Source organism: Taudactylus pleione, unplaced genomic scaffold (genome assembly GCF_031769625.1).
Source record: "Taudactylus pleione unplaced genomic scaffold, aTauple2 ptg000062l, whole genome shotgun sequence".
Classification (NCBI taxonomy): Eukaryota; Metazoa; Chordata; class Amphibia; order Anura; family Myobatrachidae; genus Taudactylus; species Taudactylus pleione.
In genome coordinates this window covers 5,831,520-5,847,662 of record NW_028284464.1, presented here as the reverse complement: position 1 = coordinate 5,847,662, position 16,143 = coordinate 5,831,520, and the positions used below count along the sequence as shown (strand labels likewise).

At 43.6% G+C, this 16,143-nt stretch overlaps 1 protein-coding gene across 1 annotated transcript in view; it reads right to left on the bottom strand.

Moving 5' to 3' along the window:
- Positions 1–16,143, bottom strand: part of TTC28 (tetratricopeptide repeat domain 28) — a 498,533-nt gene that overhangs the window by 59,081 nt on the left and 423,309 nt on the right. The window contains exon 13 of the mRNA XM_088465579.1: positions 3,019–3,163. Coding sequence (XP_088321705.1) covers positions 3,019–3,163 — 145 coding nt within the window. The remainder of the gene's footprint in view (positions 1–3,018; positions 3,164–16,143) is intronic.

The following is a 16,143-nucleotide window of genomic DNA, read 5'->3' as shown; positions in this document are numbered from 1 at the left end:
TGGGCTAGTCAGAACCAGAGCTGGTTGCCAAAATACGGGGGACAAACGACGTAGGGGTCCCCCGTATTCTGCGCAACCAGCTCTGGGCTCTGATCCGGTCCTGGTTCTGGAAATACAGGGGAAAAAAATGAGTAGGGTTCCCCTGTATGTTCCAGAACCAGCACTGGACTTTTTCTAGCGGGGGGCTGATGCCACAGCCAGGGGAGCCCTTTCACCGGGCCCCCCAGCCGCAGCATCAGCCCTGACCGCTAGTCAGCCCAGGCCGGGGATCCCTGGAGAGCTGGGGACCCCCCCAATAAAGGGGTCACCCTCTCCAGGGCTCCCCAGGCCCATGCTGATAGCCCGGGGCTATCCCCGCCACCCCTGGTGGCGGTGGGTGGCGGGTTGATTGTGTGGTGTGGTGTAAATAAAGAATATCAAACATTGTCTTTACAAGTAGAACTGCAAGTCCCAGCAAGCCTGCCCCGCATGCTGGTACTTGGAGAACCACAAGTACCAGCATGCAGGGCATTAAGGGCCCACTAGTACCTGTAGTTCACCTGTAAAAAAATGTTTAAAAAAAACACTGGACACACACACCGTGACAGTATAAGTTTATTAAACATACATACACACACACACACATGTACACATACTCACCTATGTAACCTGTAGCATCGGTCCACTTGTACGGTAAAGTATCCATAGGGGACCTGTGAAAAAAAACATACTCACCATCTCCTATGCGAGGTTCTGTCCTCTTCGTTCCAAAGTAGGCATCCCCGGACTTGGCAAAAAAAAAAAAACGAAAACGCGATCCACGAACTTAGTACCGTTCTATAGAACGGTACTTCCCGAATGAGAGCTTAGCGGCGGGGTATCACCATGGAAACCCCGCTGCTAAGCGTTCATTGGCTGAGAGAGGTCATCTCCCGTCTCTCAGCCAATGAACGGCTCCCTCCATTGTAGTCAATGCTGGGAGCCGCAAGGTTATTAAAGTTTACCCTGCGGTTCCCACCATTGACTACAATGGAGGGAGCCGTTCATTGGCTGAGAGACGGGAGATGACCTCTCTCAGCCAATGAACGCTTAGCAGCGGGGTTTCCATGGTGATACCCCGCCGCTAAGCTCTCATTCGGGAAGTACCGTACTAAGTTCGTGGATCGCGTTTTCGTTTTTTTTTTTTTGCCAAGTCCGGGGATGCCTACTTTGGAACGAAGAGGACAGAACCTCGCATAGGAGATGGTGAGTATGTTTTTTTTCACAGGTCCCCTATGGATACTTTACCGGACAAGTGGACCGATGCTACAGGTTACATAGGTGAGTATGTGTACATGTGTGTGTGTGTGTGTGTATGTATGTTTAATAAACTTATACTGTCACGGTGTGTGTGTCCTGTGTTTTTTTAAACATTTTTTTTACAGGTGAACTACAGGTACTAGTGGGCCCTTAATGCCCTGCATGCTGGTACTTGTGGTTCTCCAAGTACCAGCATGCGGGGCAGGCTAGCTGGGACTTGCAGTTCTACTTGTAAAGACAATGTTTGATATTCTTTATTTACACCACACCACACAATCAACCCGCCACCCACCACCACCAGGGGTGGCGGGGATAGCCCCGGGCTATCAGCCTGGGCCTGGGGTGCCCTGGAGAGGGTGACCCCTTTATTGGGGGGGTCCCCAGCTCTCCAGGGATCCCCGGCCTGGGCTGACTAGCGGTCAGGGTTGATGCTGCGGCTGGGGGGCCCGGTGAAAGGGCTCCCCTGGCTGTGGCATCAGCCCCCCGCTAGAAAAAGTCCAGTGCTGGTTCTGGAACATACAGGGGAACCCTACTCATTTTTTGTCCCCTATATTTCCAGAACCAGGACCGGATCAGAGCCCAGAGCTGGTTGCGCAGAATACAGGGGACCCCTACGTCGTTTGTCCCCCGTATTTTGGCAACCAGCGCTGGTTCTGACTAGCCCGGTGCTGGTTGTGCTTAAGTACAGGGGACCCCTACGTCGTTTGTCCCCTGTATTTAAGCACACCCAGCACTGGGTCACTAATGCCCGGGGCTGGTTGCTCTTTTTTGGGGGGGTGCACGCCATTTTTTTCTTTTTTTACACAGGTTTTTTTTTTTTTTTTTTACCACAGCAGCACAGACGGGTCTCACGGACCTGGCATTGCTCTGTGCCAATCACACAGATGCATGTAGCACGGATCTCCCGGGTTCGTGCTACATGCAAATGGGCACCATAACGCTGATTGGCTTCCTGTCTGCCACTGCAGTGCCACTCCTAGATGGGCCACGTGTTTGTGCCGCCCCCTTGTGTCGCTTAGCATAGTCATCCAGCTTCCTCGGTACAACCTTTTGGCCTAAAAACAATATTGTGAGGTGTGAGGTGTTCAGAATAGAGTGGAAATGAGTGGAAATTAATGTTATTGGGGTTATTAATAGCGTAGGAACAAAAAAAGGCCCATTTATGTGATTTTAGCGTTTTTTTTTATTTTTTAAGAAAAAATCCAGATCCAAAACACAAAACCCAGAACCCAAAACACGGAAGGGTGGTTTTGGCAAAACCAATCCAGATCCAAAACACGAAGAAAGATCCAGATCCAAAACCAAAACACAAAACACGAAAAGTGTCCGGTGCACACCCCTAATAAATATGTAATATATTCTGTATTTATCATCTGTGCCACACGTACATATATTGTATGTCAGGGTTCCTCAACCTTTCAAGTCATGAAACATGCAACATAAAATGTTTATGACACATGAGCATAAATGAAATGAAGTTTTGCCTCTGTGATATCAGTACTGCCTATGAAGCCAATAGCCTTTATTCTTCTCATATATATTTAATTACTAATTCCTGGCAAATTCATAGACTGCATTGTAATTATTAGAGCAGGTCATAAAATGGCTGCCTCCCAATGTGTAGCCAATCAGTGCTCTATACAATTCTCTTCAAATCATCTAAAGTGCTTACTTATCAATTAAAAAATTGTATTATTACAAAAATGCAGTGAAAAACCATTACCACGTCAAAACCCTTACCCCTTCCATTGGTGCCAGTAGCAAATCATAGAGGGCCCGTAAAGGTGGCTTGTTAATAGAGCTTTGTTTTCGAGGCAGAGAAGAGGTGTTGTCCTTCACAGGTGACATCGTGTTACTGAACAGGCTTGTCATACTTTGACAGCTTCTAAAAGCAAACATGGAAAGAACAAGAACTTATAATTATAATCATCTCAGCAAATTGACTAAATATATCAATCATAAATTATCTAAAAGATTAAGGGGTAGATTTATCAAACTTTCGAAAGAGGACACTATTAGAGAAGTTGCCTTTAACAACCAATCAACTTCTACCTATCATTTTATAGAATGTATTTGATAAATGCTACCTCAAAGCTGATTGCTATAGACAACTTCTCCACTTGTTTCACTATTTGATATACATCAATCCCCCGTATACAGTACATTCGGAAGCATCTCTCCATTTTATCATTGTGATGTCCTGTCTGCCTCATCAGCTTCTTTCCATGTTAGTTGACTCTCTTCTCCTTCCCTCTGTTCATTCCCATAAAATCTCATTATTTTTTAGCACAATAATATTTTCCTCCTAAACAAACCAGAGCAGTCTATCACTTGTTTCTGTCTTCAGAAAGTGATCGAGGGGCTGACACGGCGGGTAGCCATGCTTCCGGTGGTACACGGAGAAGCCAAGGCTATATTTATCAAGAGGACACATGTAATAACAGCAAATGGGAAGGAGGCAGTAGTGGACCACTGTCTGTGAGAACAAAAACACATCATCAAAGTAAGCCCTCTTGAAAAAAGAAAGAAAATGTGCATCTCAGTGTCTTTTATGTCAAGGGGACATTCTCCTGTCAGACCATATGTGGGGCCAAGAATGACCAAACAGATAAAGGCAGTCTGGAGAGCACAGTCAGCCCTTCAGCATATGAGGTATAAAATGCTGTAATTAACACTCTTTAGTGATCCCTTTGTCTTCACAAGTCCTGAAGCAAAGTCAATACTTATGTTTTTTTTCCTAGTGATGGCTATACTCAGGTGTAATGAGAACATTAGCTGCTGCAGATTAAGAACGTACTACAAAATACAAATACATTATAAAATAATTACCCTTTAAGTATCATTCTGAATAGTGACTGTAATAAAGCTCATATTCTGTTCTATTTTTAATTTCCCTCAATGTAATCCTGAATATTTTTATGGGAGGTTTCAATTATGAACATTATGAGTCTCTTCTCTGAATTCTCCTGCTAGCAAGACTGTAAATTTTGCAGGAAGACTTCAGTAATGCCGGTTGCTATGACAATCTGAAGAGGACACAGCAGAGATGCAATAAAATGAAGAATGATACATGCATGTTTTCCTATCTTAGCACTTTCAATAGTTCATTATTGAAATATTACCTACAATATTAAGCTATTACCTGAACAATCCATGGATACAAAGTCAGAGTTAATTATAACTTAACATCTTAGTTATTAGATAATGGCAATCAGAACATATAATAATATCTTTTAAGCAGCAAAGTAACGTAGGAGAATTCGGGGTAGATGCACTAAGCTTTGGAGAGAGATAAAGTACCAACCAATCAGCTCCTAAAGCTGGGTACACACTAGACGATATATTGGAGGATTTGTCGTTTTGGGATGAATCGGAACGACATATCATCAACATCGTCCAGTGTGTACGTACTATCGTGCGCTCCTGTATGTCATCGCATCCTCAGATCTGCCTGCAATGCAGGCCAAGCTGAATATCTGACGGCCGAAACCATGGTTCTGGATTGGCGGGGGAACGGCATATCGGGGGGTCGTATACCAGATGGCACAGTGTGTACGTCTGCCTGATTTGTCACCCAGTTGCATCTGGCATGGCTGGGTACAGACATCATCTAGTGTGTACCCAGCATACAGTAACTGTCAGTTTTCAAACACAGCCTCCAAAATGACAATTAGGAGCTGATTGGTTGGTACTTTATTTCTCTCTACTTTATGTCTCTCCAGGGCTTAATACATCTCACAGAGCTGTAAGTTTCAACATGCTGCGGGGTCTATGTAATAAGCCTTGGACGGAGATAAAGTGAATGGAGATAACATACTAACCAACTAGCTCCTGTCATTTTTAAACATGGCCTGTGACATGGCAGTTAGGAGTTGATTAGCTGGTACTTTATCTCCGTTCACTTTATCTCCATACAAGGCTTAGTACATAGACACCAGAGGGGCAGATGTACTAAGCACTGGAAAGTGATAAATTGAAGAGTGATAAACTACCAACCAATCAACTCCTAACTGTCATTTTGCAAACACAGCCTGTAGAGTGACAGTTAGGAGCTGAGTGACTGATAGTTTATCAATCTCTTATTGTTCACTTTCCAGAGCTTAGTACATCTCCCCGGCTGTGAGATCCATATGGAAGCCCCTATTTAATATTAGCTGTTTTAGGAGTCATTTATGAAGCAACGACCCCTTTTTTCAGGCTATCTAAAGAGGACAGAAGTTATCCTGGGCAACTTGCCCATAGTAACCTATTGGTTTCTTGCTATCATTTTACTATACTTTTACATGTACTCGATGAATGATATCTAAAAGCTGATTGGTTGCTATGGCTACCATCTCCACCTGTACTATTTAGAAGTTTGCATACATCTCACCCTCTCTCTCCGCTTCCCCCAGTTTACCAAGAAGTACTCTGTAGAGAAATCGCAGATTTCTCTGTTAATACCGATCTTTCCGCCGCTTAACGACATCCCCATAGACCTCTATGGAGATAGCATTGGAAAGCTAGCTACAGTAACACCATCTCAGAATGGTGCTAGTGATAAAATGGACTCTTAGTTGCTAATTTGCAACATAAAAAAGCCATTAAAGGACACTAACTAATTAACAATTCAGCTACATGCAAGAATTTTACAGATCTATTTGGAGCAGCTGTACAATGGAACCAGCTCTTTTGGGAAATAGAAATAGACATGAATAGAGATATGTTTAAACAGGACATGCCTTTAATACAGACCCCACTGTCCTGTATATAGTACAATGTATTGCACTCTATTTTTTATGATAAAGATGTTATCAGTGTTATGCTATCATTTATTATTGAGAAATTTTGGTCGCTTGCTTACAGGGTAATATGACAGCAGTACATTGGACCCACAAACAGAAATGTGATATCATGATTAAGCCTATGTGGGCTGTTAGTGTGCTGCATATGTATTTGCACAAGTTTGCTCCTATTATGAAATAATTAAATATTATGACTTACAAAACCTTTCACGGAAAAGCAGCATTTTATAGGAAAATGAGGAATTAAGGGAGGTAAGGGTACAACATGGTCGTAAGCAGAAGGTGATGTTTTCCTGTCTCCAGCCGTACTTACAGAAGGACTGATTCTGAGTGTAATTGGGGGTAGCCGCAGACGCCTGATTTACTACTTTATATGAGTGTGAGAGTCTGTAGGGCTAATGCGGGGGATCATGAATCTGCAAGCAGACACCAATGCATCAACTTCAGTAACCATCCTCATTAGTATCTGCTTTAGCACCAGCCCCATTCTAGGTAAATGTGATCCGTCAGAAACAGGCCCCTCCTACTCCTACCCATTCACACACCTTAGAATAGCACTGAGCTATTCAGGGCTGTTCCTTGTGCTCGCATTTTTGCAAATCCAAAGTCAGGGAGAGACAGATCTGTCCAAATTCTGTACAGTTCAGGATAGGAAGGTGAGAGGAATCTGTGTGTGTGCTGTATGCAAATGTTCAGGGCTGGATTATAGGGGGGAAGGGGGGCAGATGGGGCCCCCAAATTGCTGCATACATTCAGGGCCACTCTAGACCCTCTATGGCCAGCTCCCGGCTGCAAACAGAAGCAGTGACAGCTCACTCAGCACAGTCACTGTTGGACCATGCCTGCTGGTTAACGTTGGAAGCCTCGTCCCCTCACTAACATACTGCCGCGATTTGCGGGTGTATGGGTAGGGAACGGGGCCTAATGTCATGAATTGCCCACCCCATCAGAAGCCTGCATTATGCTGCAAGTCTGAAACAGGTTAATGTGTGTGTGCACTATCCCTTCCTCTCTCTCCCTCTCTCCCTGTGTCTCTCTCCCTACCCCTTCCCTCTCTTTCTCTCACTCCCTCTGTCTCTCGCTCTCTCCCTTTCTCTCTTCCCTCCCATCCTCTCTCCCTCCTGCCTTCTCTCTCTCCCTTTCTCTTTTCCCTCCCTCCCTCCCTCTCTCTCTCTCCCCCCTCCCTCCTCTCTGTCTCGCTCTCCCTCATGACCTCTCTATCTCCCTTTCTTTCTCCCCTCTCTCTCTCCCTCCATCTCTTGTTTTCTCTCTTTCTCTCTCTCTATATTGCTATCCTCCCTTCCTCTCCATGGGGCCCATTTATCATTACATATTTGAGGTTTAATCCTCGAAAACACCCATTTTCGAGGGTTAAGTTAAATATTAAGTTTCCCTGGATGTATTAAGGAGATACCTGTGCAGGCCTTCCTTAATACATCCAGGGGAAACTTAATATTTGTGGTTAACACCCGAAAACGTGTGTTTTCAGGGATTAAACCCATCCCTCCATTCCCGCAGGCAGCCACATCCCCCATCGGTTTCTATAAGGGATGCGATGCTGCCAAATTTAACAACATCCAGAATGCAATGTATTCCGGGTATTGGCCCCGCCTATGGGCTACATTACACATAATTAGCCGGTGGACCAGTGAAGGCGGCTGTGCGTGTGCAGTCAGCTTGACTGCGTGTGTGCAGCAGCCCCCGTAGCTCTCTGGGCACATTGCTGGAATGCCTGCATGTGCCGGATGATGCATATGGGTGCTATGATCGCATATTGCAATGCGATCATGGGCAGTAATGTCATGCCCAGATCGCATTGCAATTGCGATCATTAATAAATGGGGGCCTATATCTTACTCCCTCCCTCTCTAACTTTCTCCCCACTCTCTCTCTTTCTGTCTCCCTCTTCATCTCTACCTTCCTCCTTCCCTCTCTAACGCCCCACTCATAATCCTGCGTTTGCCCCTGGCAGTGTAATAGATCATGTCCGCTATGCTGCCGCCAGTCGGTTTCCAGCAGTGTTGAAGACATGAAATAGTATGTTGCGACCTTGCCGGTCAGTTTAGAGACCAGAGACAAGGTAAGGGGCATAGTAGTCAAAGCGTGAGGCCGTGGCAATATTATTGATGGGCCCCCACAACTTAGTTACCCCGGGCCCCCCACAAGCCTTGATCCAGCCCTGCAAATGTTTGCCTCCATGTACAGAGATCTGTCTGACTCTGCATCAGCCCCATAAAGTGCCCACACTATTACCTGAAGTTGTCCACAATACACTAAAGCTGATGAATATGGCAGGGAATGAGCACATGTATAAGCAAAGCTGGGAGTGACACCAATTTTGACACATGACCTTCACCAAAGTATCACAATGGTAAAAATATTTTTTTCTTTTTTTAAACTGTGCCTAAACTAACCAATATATCTATGTGCGGATGCACATTGTACATTTATCTTCAGACTGTAGCAAGGTGTTCATTGTCCTGTATCTGTTATGTCAGCTCTCATGCATTTTTTTTCATGTTTTCCGTATTAAGGGCCTGATTCATCCTCGGATGCTGGACCTATTCAGTCGCAGCTGTACAATGATTGCTTTATTGTGCATGCGCTGTTGCCATGATGGTGCTGCAGCTCTGGACACAATGTAGAGAAAGCTGCAGCCTGATTGACAGGCTGCAGGTGTGTGGGGAAGGGAAGGGGCATTTCAGAAAACAGAGGCGTGTCATCAGATGCAGCTTTCCTTCGTGTAGCTGGACATTCTGAGCACCCTTAGGGTTGCGCAGATGTTCTATGGCCCACACCATGGCTGAGATGGTGATCCGATGCTGCTTATATATATAGTAAACACAAGTGGTGGTAAACGGCGCTAGTCTTTTCCTAGAATCGTAATAGTCCTTTCGATGTTCCACTCTGTTCTTAATGCACTCCCCCTACTTATAGGGTGGCAGCTCCTCTTCCCAAATAACTGTAGTTTGACCAGTTCCAATGGTATTCTGAAAAAGGTGGAGAAGAGCGCCTCCTAGTGCAATATTTATAATAAGGGGGGATTCCCTTCACTAGGACTTAACACCCTCAGTGAATTAGAGGTGTACCTTATGTGGTGGATAACACCACTTAGATAATTCGCATATAAGCAACTTGGATAACAAATCACCAGATCCTTCTCCTCTTAACACTGTGTCAGGAGTCACTTTCCCACAGAATCACATCATAGTACAAATTCATTGTCGTCAATGGATATTTTCCATCAGTGCTCAAGGCATGCCTTGAGCACTGATGGACACCTTGGATGTCATGTGACCAGGAAGTACACTACAGTGTTTAGAGATCTGAGTGCAGTCAGCAGCAGCAAGAAAATACACTGATGTAGGCGTAATACTGTATGTGCTCTGAATCAGCAAACCAGTGACTTTACTTCAGGCAAAAATATCCATTGACAACAATGAATTTGTACTATGATGTGGTTCTGTGGGAAAGTGACTCCTGACACAGTGTTAAGAGGAGAAGGATCTGGTGATTTGTTATCCAAGTTGCTTATATGCGAATTATCTAAGTGGTGTTATCCACCACATAAGGTACACCTCTAATTCACTGAGGGTGTTAAGTCCTGGTGAAGGGAATCCCCCCTTATTATAAATATTGCACTAGGACGCGCTCTTCTCCAACTTTTTCAGAATATATATATATATATATATATATATATAAAGATAATCGGGGGGCACTCAACGGGACTTGCACAACATAGAAAAAATTAACCAGACGGAGCCGGTATCTCTTGCCGGCTCCGTCTGGTTAATTTTTTCTATGTTGTTCAAGTCCCGTTGAGTGCCCCCTGATTATCTTTCTATACATTTTCCTCATTTGGAGTTGCACCAGGGCAGCTATTGGATTCAAGGAGAGTGCCAGACATTATCTGTTTGTTTTATATATATATATATATATATATATATATATATATATATATAGAATTTTGTACTTATCATTTGCTGAGTTGCTAACTCTGTCTCATCTCTGCCGCCCTCCCCGGTTTGTATACATATAATTTTAAACATAAATAATATTGGGCTACATCTAGGAATGACCATTGTCTTTACCTGCACTGTCCCTTTCATTAAGCTGTTTAGCAACAGACAGTCCATATAGTGATTGAAGGAGAATGATATCTGTGATCATACAGTATACCCATACTTGCCCACTTCCAAGAGACACCGGAATTTGGAAAAGAGTCTCCCAGCCCCTTGGAAAAGTGGGCAAGTCTACTGGATCCTGGTGCTTTCTGGATAAATTGGGCAGGGAAAGGGGCTTGATGACATGATTTGCTATGATTGCATCATCACAGACCCAGATGATGATGCAATTTGCAATGTCACGCTCATAACCCACCCACCTGGACCTCCCTTCTCCTGGTGAGGGAGTTGGCAATGTAGCCATATATGCATATAAATCCTGGTGATTTCTAAACTCAAAGAAATGCGAACATCAGCCTCTTCTACACCCTTTGGAACTACCGACACTTTGTGTGATAGTTTGAGTGATAAATATCTGAGAGTACAAATGTACTAGTAAAATGGTCACCTCAAAGTCCTACATACTACCAAATTATGAATGAGGGAGAGCAATTATATTCACAGCTGCACCAATGATTTTACTTTCAATTTAAGACTAAGTTTATGGAAGCTATAACTGTACAGTATATACTTTTTACTGTATTTTTTTTTTACCAAGCATGGCCATCACACGACCTCTCTTCTATTCGACTCATACCCTGATATATATCCTGTGTAAAATAATGGCAGAGTGGTGAATACCTTTATAGAAAAACATTTAACAAGATATTATGACTGAATAGCTTTCTCCATAAGAGAGAAAAAGGTCCATTCTCTTCTTATCTCAATAAAACGTGTTACAGGATAAGTAATGGTTTCTTTTATCTTGAATGGAGGTTTTATCGCATCACTTGCCTTACCGATGCTGATCCAGCATCTTTTCTGTCTCTATAGTCAAGTATACATTTCTGAAACAACTATTGATTTTCCTGCATAAACCGAGGAGTCTCTAAGTGAGTCTATTTTCCACTTCTAAATTGTAAACAAAAATGACAAATGAGAAATGATGAGTAAAGCATGTTTTAAAATATAAGCAGTGAGGTGTATAAAAGTTCAAGCCTGAAGCAAACTACTATAGCAGTAAAAGTCTATTTAAAAGTATTTTGGACTTTGGGTCTATTTCTTTTCACTAGACCCAAAAGTCAATTATCATATTAATGAGTGAAAGCCACATGTTTCTATTGTTCAAGTAAAAAAAATGTATGCAGTCCTGCACTCGCCCCGCAATATGTCACTAGGGGATGCAGTCATGCTGGTCACAATCCCGACAGTGGAATGCCGGCTAGGGAGTTATGACAGGCGTCGAAATACCGACGTCTATCATAATCCCAACACCGGAACACCATCCCGAAAGAAGGTAAGTCCGGGGCACCCTTAGCGCTAGCCGCGCAGTGGGGGAGGGTTAGGATTAGGGATTCTAGCGGGGTTAGAGTTAGGTTTGGGGGTGAGATTAGGGTTAGGCACCCCTAGGGGGAAGGGTTAGGCAGCCCCAGGGAGAGGTTAGGGTTAGGCACCCCTCAAGAGGGTTAGGTTTAGGGAGTGGTAAGGGAGGGGTTAGGGTTAGGCACTCCCGGGGGTAGGTTAGGGTTAGGCACCACTAAGGGAGGGTTAGGGGGGGGGGACAGGGGAGGTTAGGGTACTTACCTGCCTCTGTCGGGATCTTGATCCTGTCGGGCAGCCGCTGTCGGGATTTGAACCGGTGGCTAAACAGCCGCCGGCCTTTCAAGCCCATTCCGTCACCAGTGTTATTGGGTCTCAATTCTGAGCATGAATAGGTGATGACTGTGTGATACTAATAACCGTATAGTTACCATTCTAACAGCTCAAATACTATGTTTGCCGGGATTTGAGTAATTGTTTATATTTCATTTAGTCATCTTTATATTATCATCCATAAACATAATGGTGTTTGAGTACATTTACATAAGTTCTTAAAACCTAATGCTATGTCTCCTTTAGCTAGTAAAATTTTCTGTACCATCCTCTACCCGAATGCATAAACTCACTTTTAAATAAGTTAAGAGATGGATATTAATAAAAAAAGCAAAAAAATCCGCTGACATGCATTTCTGGTTCATAGATTGAATTTCACCCATCATAAATGTTTTCAGAAGTATATGAACTTTATATATACATTAGTATATGGCTCTCATGTTTACTACTTATATTTATATATCCATAAATATGTATATCTATAATATATGAATAAACAAATATATGTATGTGTGTGTTAATAAAAATAAACAAAAAGTAGTAAAAGCCATATATAGTTGAGCGCTAGCAATAAACTTGAACAGTTAAATGGTTCATATACTGCTTATATCTCCAGCACTTTTTAATGTCTCACAACCAGACTTCGATGCGCTCTAAAATGCATCTGTAGCACCAGTGGGATAATATTACATCAATGTAATCAACTTTAAAACCACTATAAAATATATAACCATTCTAATTCCAAGAGTCAAAGAAGGCAGAATAAAGGTTTATCATAAATTGTAGTAATTACTGTATGGTGCTGAAAGCGTTTTAAATCATGTTATCTTCCAGAAGATGGCACTGCTCAGCTGAATATTGTCCATTAAATAATTAAAGCAAACCCATCAATTACAGCAGAATTGATATGCCTAATCAGTAGAGATTGTTTCATTTTAAAAGAGATGATCACATCATTGTACCCATGCATTTATCAGTTTGCCTCACCAAGGATATTCTTTTATTAGTATAAATATAGAAGACCAATATAAATCATCTCCCCTGAGCTTCGAGGTTTCAAATTGTCTCTGAATAACAGGAAACACAAATCACAAGAGGCGTATTAAATGTGTAACTGGTGAGCTAATGATATAACAAAACAATGCTGTATACCTAAGCTTACTGCAAATTAGTAATAAAGAAACAAGCATCTGTCACCTTACATGTGGCCCCTATACAATGTATATCAAGAGGTCCTTTATAATTTATTAAAAATTGCATAATGCAGTACATTTTGTTTATATGTCCGAGTTTGCCACCAGGTATATACATGTCCCTGTTAATATTTTTGGAATGCTTTATGATTTGCATGGTAAACAAAAGTTTGTTCCCCCCAAAATCGAAAATATGTTGACACGCTGACTGTAACACATGGCCAAGAATGCAGCAATGCTCAAAAATATGTGCTCGACCTCACAAGGTAGATTGGTCACACTTATCACTCACCGCAAACTCTGTGGAGTATCTATATTGGGTGCAGGATGTGCGATTCACATGGGCCCCTGAATCAAAGGGGTCTCACACCGCACACTCTGCACCCAGAACAGACTGTTACTGGGCTGTTGGCAGTGCCATCTTTCCAGCAATGTCTTCGGAAAGACAACACTGGCACGGGTTACAGCAAAGACACACCACAGAAGCTGCGGGTACTTATTTGTTAAAACACCTCTGCCCGAACTGTACTCCTGAAAGTATTACTAAGCTGGTTTGGCTTTGAAACCTGATGTCAAAATTAGATCCTTACTCCCAATCAGCCTCCTTGGCCAGACCTGCTTAGACAAAATAGAAAATCACATTTCTCTGCTAGTCTCCAGCTACAGTGCTAATAGACAGACACGTCTTGCAAATTACTGTACCCAGTTGATGATGTTGCCATATGTGACATCATAAGATAGAACAAAACCTTGAATCTGCAAAGGTGGACCACCTTTCTTTAAGATGAATGGCGTGATTGGATCTGGTCACAGAGTGTGTCGATCATACCGCTTGATGGAGTTGATTGTCAATACCACTACCACTGAGAAAGAATTTAGGGGATGATTATAATGCTGAAAGAACCAGCATGCACCTTGCTTTAGGGGTCACCAGATTGTGCCATTAATCTATATGTACTGACTTGCTGTGCTTGCAAATCTTGATTTTAGTCCCAATTGTACCCCTTTGTCTTCACCTCTCTGGTATATTGCTGAAATGTGCTTTTTAAGAAGTAATTACTATGCCTCCTTGGAAAATTATCTTATAAGTATGGCTTATAGAATTGTCTTATATGCTCCCTACCACGACACAAAACCTTTGGTTGCTGATGCCCTGCTGCTTATTTGAATGTTATGACCATGAATGCAGCAATGTACTTGTCCTGCACTGTTTTGTACTATAAGTCATTGTTTTCTTGTTTTGGTCATTTGTAAGGTGCTGCAGGACCCTTGTGGTGCTATAAAATAAAGGATAAATAATAATAATAATAATAATAATAATAATAATAATAATAATAATAATAATAAATGAAAGGATCAAAAAGGTAACCTACAAAGTAATGATGTTACAACCCTTATTACTATACCTATATTATTAGTAACCTAGACGAGCAGCATACAGTATGTAACACTTGTCTTTATATCCAAGATTCCAGGAGCCAGTGCTGAAGAAATATCAGTACAGTAAGGGGTTTATTTATCAAGCAGTGAAACACTTAGTGAAGCTGACCAGTGGAGAAGTTGCCCATGGCAACCAATCAACTTTGAAGTAACATTTATTAAGTACAGTCTATAAAATAATAGGTAAGAGCTGATTGGTTGCCATGGGCAAATTCTCCACTGGTCCGCTTCACTAAGTTTTTCACCGCTTGATAAATAAACCCCAAAGTGTCTTATGATAAATCTTGAAAGCAGTCTCCCAGCTGACATCACTATCATTCTGTTGCTCTAATAAGGACACTCACCTCAAGTCCATTCCACACTCATGCCCATAGTCTGTCTGGCTTGTTTGGAAATCAATATTTTTATTTACCAATAACATAAACTTGTAATTTCCATGCAGGGCTGCAAAAAATTGTGGGGCCCAGGACAGATGAAACAGGCAGGGCCCGCAGCCTCCCACCCGTTGGACTCAGAGATGTATCATGGAGTGCAGGCACCCAGAGTAAGCACACGCACTGACGTCACCCACATAGCAAGGTTATAGACAACACTTTAAAGGAGAAAAAGTCCAAATAATTCATTAAAGAAAAAAAAATCACTTGCCTGTCATTTTTAAGTTTATGCGGCGATGACCACGGTCTTGCTTCCGCTTGTTCACGCTACTTCTGATTGCAGCCACCAGCCATGGGGAGAGGGGAAAGCACTTTTTTTTAATGGGAGTGGTGGCAAGGTCAGTGAAAGGGAGGTGGTGGGAGAAGCACATGGGGAAAAGCTAGAGCAGAGGCACACTTAGGGAGGGGGAGCAGAGGCACACTTAGGGAGGGGGAGCAGAGGCACACTTAGGGAGGGGGAGCAGAGGTACACTTAGGGAGGGGGAGCAGAGGCACACTTAGGGAGGGGAAGCAGAGGCACACTTAGGGAGGGGAAGCAGAGGCACACTTAGGGAGGGGAAGCAGAGGCACACTTAGGGAGGGGGGCAAAGGCACACTTAGGGAAGGGGGGCAGAGGCACACTTAGGGAGGGGAAGCAGAGGCACACTTAGGGAGGGGGGGCAGAGGCACACTTAGGGAGGGGAAGCAGAGGCACACTTAGGCAGGGGAAGCAGAGGCACACTTAGGCAGGGGAAGCAGAGACACACTTAGGGAGGGGGGGGCAGAGGCACACTTAGGGAGGGGGGCAGAGGTACACTTAGGGAGGGGGGCCAGAGGTACACTTAGGGAGGGGGGGCAGAGGCACACTTAGGGAGGGGAAGCAGAGGCACACTTAGGGAGGGGGGGCAGAGGCACACTTAGGGAGGGGGGGCAGAGGCACACTTAGGGAGGGGAAGCAGAGGCACACTTAGGGAGGGGAAGAAGAGGCATACTTAGGGAGGGGGGGGCAGAGGCACACTTGGGGAGGGGGAGCAGAGGCACACTTGGGGAGGGGGAGCAGAGGCACAGTTGTGAAAGGAAGCAGAGGCACACTCTATAGAAGCAGCATGAGGTAGTGGGGAGCTGTTTAGAAGCCCCATGTCACGCAGTGTGGAACTGTGTAGCAGTCCCATGTCATGTACACCGCTGTGTAGTAATATATAGAGTCCCCTCCCTGCCA